The following is an 8,856-nucleotide window of genomic DNA, read 5'->3' as shown; positions in this document are numbered from 1 at the left end:
AGAGACTGTTTCCAGTCGCTAACATCTTGGCACGCCCATTTTGCATGTCATTAGTGATACATATCACTGACATGCAAAGTGGGGCCCAAGATGGTCGCTATCTCCTACTAGCTGTCGCTAACTGGTGTTAGCGACAGCTAGGTAATAGGGAGATAAATTTATCTCCGCTTTCTTGGCTTTTAAAGCCAAAAAAGCGGAGATAAACCCCCTTGATAATATGCCCATATGTTCTTAGCCTCGTCATACCATATTAGATCATCTTATATTAACAATAAATCTTGCTGTGGATACATAACGAATAAACTGCTAGAGTGAACAATAATTTATATATTTTTTATATGTATGCTTAACTAGAACATTATTGATAGATTTGTTTCAGTGCATCTGACTAGCCTTTGTATTCACAATGGGACATTGAACGCAGCTTTCAGCTTAGGTAAGAAGGTTCTCATGAGATTTTCCCTCCATTTTTCTAGTACTTGCAACACTGTTTTTCTATGTACTGGCGTGAATGTTTACCGTGGGAATCGGGAAGAGAAGCAACGGATGTTGACGACCCCATTGGATGAGAGGTTTCCATTGGTCGAGAGAATCAGACACCTACTAATTTTCATTACATTAGTGTGTGTTTTTATATTATAAGTGTTTCTAGTTAGAGAGTTTAGAAAAAGTAAACCTCTTATGACTTTACTATGAGACAGTCATTCTTTTACATTCTTGCCCTTTGTTACCAACAGCTATTGCTATAGATGACTTTATTCTTTTGCCTTATTCTGAATTTCTTTGATGAATTCGACTGAAACGATCATCCCTCTATCACTGATATTGACAGTTGCTACCGCAGCTGTGGGAACTCAGCTGAGTTTCCAGAACGACTCTTTATGGGACGTTCTAGTCTTTATCTATGCTCCAAAAATGTTGTTCTTTTCTAGAAGAGACTCTTCATGGGTCATATTTCAGGATAGATTAGGTTCTTTAGCTAGTTAGTGACAATTTCCTTTAAGGAACACACTGTATTGATTTATGCTGTCACTAATGAACCACTTACTCGATATTTCTGTAAACTGTACTAATCTGAATAAAGATGAACAAACCTATAAATCGTAAAGATAATTGAAGGTTTTGAAAACGTATTTAACCTCTCATCTTTGACTGAGTACTAAGGATCTGGCAGTTGATTATATATGCATGACCTGTGTTTTGTTCCAGCTCCATTCGCAACACGGTGACAAAGGTCCACCTGACCTGTCAAGCTCCATCTGGATTTCCAAGGGCCAATCTGTCAGTATGGGTATTTAATTAAAGAGACCACTTTGGCCAATCCTTTAGGCACTAACACCTCTGACATGACAGAATATGGGCCCCACACAACTGCAGTTCATTTAGAAACATTTCGCACCGACTGCAATATAATGTTAATAATAACATGGACACACAAAATCTAGTCAGTGTCAAAGAGTACTTACACAACTTTATTTAGTATATTTTTTTACAAATGTACAAAGGTACCATAAATAAAAACTATGCGCGGTAATCCTAAGAAATGGTTAAAAGACGGGAATGGGAGAAGGGACAGAATGAGAATGACAACCACTGACAAGGTGACCATCTTATTTTTTCTGTCACAACTCTACCACACCACCTGTAATGCAAGTGCAGGTATTTCGCTTAGTCTTAAGAAATCTGAGAATTGCAACTCTGAGATCAGTCCTGCCTGTCAATCATTATCTTACCATTTTCTTATCTTCTTCTATAAGGCTTTTATACTGTGGCAGACCAGACACAACATCCTTCATTGTTTTCTTTTTATGAACATTTATAAGGATGATATAGATTTAGAATTCTTTCAAACTTTTCTAAAGATACAACAGAAAACATGCTCAAAAACCCCAACGATGATTCTTGCTGCTGAAAAACTCAGGGCTGTTTTCCGATCCATTTAATTATGTGTGTGGCAGGAGTGGTATGTTCTAAACCACCAGCTTGCAAAAAATCCTGAAAAACACATATATAAAAATTATAGTCTTTAAATAGACAACATATTTTGGTGAAGGGTTGTGGACCAAACCCCTGAATATGTTATGAACATCTATTCTTCCAATTACTACTAGATAAATAATTCTTCCATCGTCTAATTTAATGTTCTAAAAAAAATACCAGGTGATTATCCCCTCAAAGCAGTTTGAATGTCCCATTTCCATTTATTGCATAATGCCAATTTATGCCGGCAGCGCATACTAAGTTTCAACTGGATAGGTATTTCTGTAGTCTACTGTTCCGATATTCCAGTCTTTTTTGCTGAATAGCCCAAACTTCCAGCGGGTGCAAATCCCTAACACTTCTTCACTGAATACTCAAATTCCCTGCAGAGAGAATATCCTCAGCCTCAGTTGGTTGAATACCCCAATCTCTCCTGCCTGAATATTTCCAATCTCTGTTGGTTTAATATATTAATAGCTCCACTTTCTGTTTCCATGCTATCCTCAGACTCTGCATATTAAAATACCCCCAATCTTTGTTGTGTTATATTCCCAACTTCTGCAAATTGAAAATCTCTAATCGCTGCTCTATGAAGACACTAGGCTGTTGAATGTCAAATATTCCTGCTGGGTGAAACATACTATTTCTGTTGGATGAACATCCCCAAAGTCCATTAATTTAATGTATTGATGGCACTGGATAAAAAGCTTGGCTGTATAGGATTGCCACTAGGGCGAAACACAAACCGAAAGGACATTTGAGGTGTAATGGGTCACTGCCACTCAGCACCATCCCGTTTGAGGTAAATTTAAGTGAGCTTTAGGTTTGTTTTGAATTTGCAATTCCTGCTTTAATTTAGAAATGGAAGAATGAGGCAGTAATGGGTACATGAAGTCACTCAGAATACTTGGAGCCCAAGATAACACTTAAGCCGAAGCGGGTTAGGGTAAATCCGCTCTTGTGCCACAGGTGGAGGAAGAACCAGTGAAGGACCTCGTACAATGAGACACCACAGTTGGCTCCAGTTTGGAAGAAGGGGATCATTGCTATATCTCCCTGTTCAAGGCTCCTGTGTGTCGCTGAACAATTCTGGGTCAGTGGTCATGAATTCGCAGGTTTCCTGATACAATTTTGTTCTCCAGGATTGTACCAGTAGGGATGTCAATACGGTCACCATGGTTGGCAATGATGATAACGGTGCCCTAGAAAAGGATGTGGGGAACCAAACAAATGGTTACAACATGAACATTAAAAAATCACACACTTCATTGAGTTTTACCTTTAGGCTTAATAGGTATAGGGAATGGACTGGGAAGCAGATGCTCTAGTCTTAGAGTGGCCAATCAGTGTAGATAAAAGAAACGTTCTACTTATCTAGTCTAACATGGCTAACAATCTCCAACAATAGGCATTTAATCAAGTTCTTTTGTTTGACGATGTCAGCTTGGGTTCTGAGATCTATTGTGAGATCATTTACCAGATGGTCCTTTTAGGCCAGGTTATGATTATGGACACTCTCAATATTAACACAGGACCGAGACTCTCAATATTAACACAGGACCCGCTCAGTGGCTTGGCAAAGGATACACAGCCTGTCGCTTCTAAAAAAAGATGGGCCACTTGATATGCACCTTATACCTCAGGTAGTAGAAGGAATCAGCAGGCTTGGTGGAGAGTAACAAACCCTCTTTAGGGTCAATGTGTGTAGGACATGGACATCAGCCACCTCTAGGCCCGAATGGGATCAGGAACAGACACATGGTCACAGAAAATATAATCTTTAGAATTGGGAGAGCTCAAAGGATTAAAAGAAAACTGTTTGTAATTAGATACTGATTTTACTCCAACTCCTACCCACATTGCCACTCCAGGACTCTCAGGGCTCACCTTCAGTGTGATGTCCTTCCCAAAGGTGACATCGCCTGACACAGTCAGGTGGTCCAACTCCAGCAGGTCCGGGATGTTCTGGAAGCGATGGAGAAAGTCGCGCACCTAGAATGAGATGGCCAGAAACGCTGGATGAATAACTGACTGGAAGTTTACAGTGAAGAAACTTTTAAGGAGGACCTATATGTGGCACATTGGCATAAGATTGTAGTTTGTGAAACAGTTTCATGCACCAAAATAAAATAAAATGGAAAAATTGTATTGCGCATTAGCTTTTGGGCAATCACTTAAGTAGGTTATTTGGGCACCAGAAGGATAAAAACCAGGGCCACCCTTATTTTACTACCGGAATGCAGTTAAGACAGGCATACAGTAATAAAGAGAAGAATAAATAGGAAATATAAGAGGCCGTAAATGAGTTGGAGTCTGCAATAGGAGGCGTTTGTGATTAAATTCTTGATGTCTAATAGAATGCCCCTGCCCACACATAGTTCTACTCTGTTTTTAGTGCATTTACATATCTTTCTTTTTTAATAATATGATATTTAACATTAAGACAGCAGTATTCATTGTTACCATAAATTTCTTCATAAAATGGAGTATCGACCAATATCGCCTACATAGTCAAATTAAATATACATCATATCAGCATTCACCAGCACATCGAATATTCAGATACCTATTATCGCAAGCCACTTATCCACCCCTCCCGACATTGCATTAGATTCATTCCTTATTTTTCTCAAACCTGTCCCACAGTTAGACAATGTGACCAATAAATGCATTTTTCTTAAAGTGCTGATCATTTTTCAGGGGGACCAGTCAACTATTATTTATTTTCTATGCTACCAGTGCATCTCAGTGTGGCCTTGTGTAATTTTTCCGTGCCAAATTTAACAGGACCATGTTCGATTTTGGTGGACCACCTCCTGTCCTTCCTAAGCTAATCAGGGTGGCACCTTACGCTTTTGTCCACTTAACCAACTCCATCTCTCACCATTCTCTGGGTTTCTGTCACTCATCCACTCCAATGCAAGCTATCTTTTGGCCAGCAAAAGTGCAAGAAAAACACATCTACACAGCTTTCCATTTTTCTATTATCTGCTGATCAATCCTAGCAGGTAAGTCTTGAGGTCATGAATAACTGGCTTTTTGCTGCCTCATTTTCTATGGAAGTTAAAACATGCATCCATTACAACTTTATTGCTGGGCATGACCAAAACATATGCATTGTGTCTGCCCCTTGCGTATGTCTAACCTCTTGGGCGGCTGTCTACTACATCTACAAACATCTTGTGCATTGTCAGATATAAACTATGTAGACTACATAACTCAATAAGCTGAAATCTCACATTTCTGGATGCCTTCTTCAGATACCCCAGAGCCTTCACTCATTCTTCATTCACAAGTTCAACCCCCCCCCCCCTCTCCACCCATGTCCCAGGACCACATTTTTTCCATTGACATAGCAAATGTCAGAAACTGACCCTTCTGTACTTCATATTCCTGTCGTATGCTGTGGAACAAATGCAGTTTGTTTCCATTCAATAATTGTCCCAGTGTTTTAACTGCAACCTTCTTCTACCAATCAATCAATCAATCAGTAATCTTATAAAGCGCTACTACTCACCCGTGAGAGTTTCAAGGCACTGAGTGAGGTGGTGGGTCTGCTGTTCAGTCGAAGAGCCAGGTCTTGAGGTCATTCCTGAATTTCGGCAGCAATGGTGATTGCCTGAGGTGCAGAGGCAGGGTGTTCCAGGTCTTCACAGCGAGGTAGGAGAAGGATCTTTCTCAAGCTGTGGTGTTGCTGAAGCATTGGGCTGTGGCCAGGTCCAGTTGGACGGTGCAGAGATGTCTGGTGGGAGTGTAGAAGGAGAGGCGGTGGTTGTGGTATGCAGGTCCGCCGTTGTGGAGGACTTAGTAGGCACGCGTGAGAAGCTTGAAGGTGATTTTCTTGTTGACAGGTAGCAAGTGAAGGCCTCTCAGGTGGCCGGTTATTTGGTTGTGGCGTGGGATGTTCAGGAAGAGTCTGGCAGAGGCATTCCGGACATTGAGTCTGTGTCCCTGGCTCAATCGTCATCATTAGTCTACTTTTATGATTTGCCCTGGTTTGCCACCACCAATTCAGAGTAATAGCATTTGCGGTGCACAATAGTGGTCTGGGCCTAAGGTTTCTTCTTCTTTTTCAGACCCCAGGAAGCACCTGCAGTTTCTTGTCTAATTCATACTTACAGTCAGGTTTTGAAAGCAATCCTTGTACAAATTCCAGAAGTATTTCTTTGGGTACCGACACCCAAATTCCCTGTGTGAGCAGCTCCTATTTTCAGGATTCCAGCTTAAGGTAGAGAGTTCCTATGGCTTTGGAAGTAGCAGGGTGTTTCTGGGTGCATTCCAGGATGCCAATCCATGGCGTGAGGTAGTTGTAGGTAGCTGACACCACTACTGGTTTCCCATGACATGCCAATTGTTGATTCGAGCAAACAGGGAAGCATTTTTTAATTCATAATAGCAGATCTCCTGGTTCCCATTTAGTGCTCCTGATGAAATTCAAATAACATTTATAAAACACCAAACTTCTCAGAAGAGAGCTTCTAGGTACTAATTCCTTGATTAAAAACCCTTTCAAAATCATAAACTGATGCCATACTGGACCAGATAAGAAAGAGAAGTAAAACAATCAATGAAATACCTGCTTGAAAAAAACAGGTTTTGAGCCCTTTATGGAAGAAAGATCGCTCTGTAATTGAGCGGAGGGGAAACGGCAACTAATCCATAATCTTGCTCCTCCAGGAAGGCATCACCGCTTCCCCCACATCCCGCTAACCAGATTCTGGTTGGTTGCAAGAAAAACAAATTCATCATCCTCAGAGAGGAGTATAGAAGGATAAACATTTCTGAAGATGTACTGGCCAACCCAATGCACCTCACGAAGAATATGCAATTGCATGTAAAACTGAATGTGCTTAGAAACTGGTAACAAGTGGAGGCCTTAACCTCTTCAGCGCGGCGCAAATTCCTGCGCTGTGCTGAACGTTCTATTGGGCTTATGGACTCATGTCGGAACGGTTCCGTCATGAGCACAGGCCAACCGACGCTCATGACGGAACCGTTCCGTCATGAGCATCGAAGGGGTTAAGATTCAAGGAACACTATGCAGTGCCTAGGGATGTCAAGTAATAGCCTGGCCGAAGCATTTTGAACAATTTGTAATCTATCAATAAGTTGTTTAGAGGAACCTAGATATAAGGCACTTGAATAATCTAGCCTAGAGGTGACCAGAGCCTGGTCCATCGTTTTTCTGTCAGAAAAAGGTAGAAATGGGAGCACCTTAATTTTTAGGACGCCACAACAAGTCTTCAGAAGGCTTTGGAGGTAGCATTCCATAAAATGCTGAACACCTGGTTATTCCAGCTGCCTTAGGACTTGGCTGTGACTGGAATTGGCCCTGCTTGCAGCAATACTTTTCAGTCTGGTTAGTTTAGCTCTATTATCCAGGTTTGGGTGTAGATGGGTGGACAATCGCGAGGACACTCCTTTGAGAGTAACCATGTGCTTTAGCAATCAACTTATTATTATTATTATTAATAAGTACTGGTGACCACCTGAACCTGTAAAGAAAAAGATAACTGGGAGTCAAATTAGACTCCCAGATTACGTACAGAATCAACCGGGCATGGTAGTTTATCTTGTTCAGTTGGCCACCAATCATTAGTCCAGAGTTGGGGATTCAGACCACAGATAATAACCCAGTTTTATCTGAGTTTAACCTTATAGGAATTTGGGGCATCCACTCAGCCACTGATGTCATAAACTGAATGAACTTGAGTCTTGTTTGTCCATTGCCCAACATTAGTGTTATCTGCATAAGAAAACACTTCAAAACCATACCCATTTACAAGCCTGGCAAGGAGGGCATATAGATATTAAAGCAGGTCGGACTCCATAACGACACCTGGGGTACACCCCGATCGATTGCTACCAAAGAAGAATAAGAAGAAATGTTGATGACTTGGTTACGATTATTCGAGAAATCTGCCCTCAAGACCAATTTCCTGCAGCTGATGTAAAAAGAATCTTATGGGAAATGGAATCAAAGGCAGATGAAAGATCAAGCAGTATAGGTGCTGCCATGACCATGTAGTAGGTGTTTCAAGTTCCCTGTCACCATGAGCCAAAGTGGTTCAGTAGAATGTGCTGCCCGGAAGCCACATAGTGTGGGATCCAAAAGATTATTGGTGTCAAGATACTGAGTGAGAGAGTAATTGATGTGAGATTCTAACATCTCAGTTGGTGCAAGTTGTAAAGAAATATGCCTTTAATTTGCCAAATTTGAAGTATCCCCATTAGATTTCTTTAGGATCGCAGTGTGACAGGGCGACCTCGGAGAATGACTGCTGGTGCCCCGGGGGTACCGCTGAGGCGTGCTTGGCGTCCTCGGAAGGGCGGAGCCCCACCCCTCACCTGAATCCGGAAGCAGCCTCAATTACGACCACAGTGGAGAAGCCAGGTGTGCAGACCATGGGAGCTGGAGGAGGATGAGCAGCGACACCAGGAGAACCCGAGACGGAGACGGCGGAGGACACGGAGCGGTCAAGCGACGTGGAGGAGAGAGAAGAGGACGCAGGATGGACGAGAGACAGGGAAGCCCACATCGGACCAGTGGTGATCGTTTACCCTGAGGAAGGCGCTACAGACGAGGCAGCCGTGGCTCTGTCAGAGAGCCACGGCTTCAGACAAGTGGCTCATACAACTGGGTGATTGGTGGGCCTTCACCCATACCTACTTCACGGGCCTATAGGGAGGCCAACGTTGAAGGCAGAACAGATACATAACCAGACCCAGGTCCAGGGATAGAGAGGAACCCGGAGCGGGAAAGTGGTACACGTGAAGTAGGACGGTCCCCGCATTTTCCCATACCTCACTGTTGTGTAGTTTACCTGTAGTTCTGCATTTCTGTCATCCAGTTCCTCTGTAATATGTGAAGCAACA

The 8,856-nt window shown here is 42.3% G+C and overlaps 1 protein-coding gene across 2 annotated transcripts in view; it reads right to left on the bottom strand.

Annotated features, from left to right (window-relative positions):
• Positions 1 to 1,454: 1,454 nt before the first annotated feature.
• The window catches only part of LOC147692039 (UTP--glucose-1-phosphate uridylyltransferase-like), a 119,008-nt gene continuing 111,606 nt past the window's right edge, over positions 1,455 to 8,856 (bottom strand). For both annotated transcript variants that reach the window (XM_086938346.1, XM_086938345.1), the window contains 2 exons: positions 3,868 to 3,972; positions 1,455 to 3,182 (listed from right to left, as the gene is read on the bottom strand). In XM_086938346.1, the coding sequence (XP_086794472.1) occupies positions 3,075 to 3,182; positions 3,868 to 3,972 (213 nt within the window). In that variant the 3' untranslated portion in view covers positions 1,455 to 3,074. The remainder of the gene's footprint in view (positions 3,183 to 3,867; positions 3,973 to 8,856) is intronic.

The sequence above is a fragment of the Lissotriton vulgaris genome, chromosome 9 (assembly GCF_964263255.1).
Source record: "Lissotriton vulgaris chromosome 9, aLisVul1.2, whole genome shotgun sequence".
In the NCBI taxonomy this organism is placed as follows: Eukaryota; Metazoa; Chordata; class Amphibia; order Caudata; family Salamandridae; genus Lissotriton; species Lissotriton vulgaris.
The sequence above is the reverse complement of the archived record's forward strand: the minus strand, read 5'-3'. Positions and strand labels throughout refer to the sequence as shown.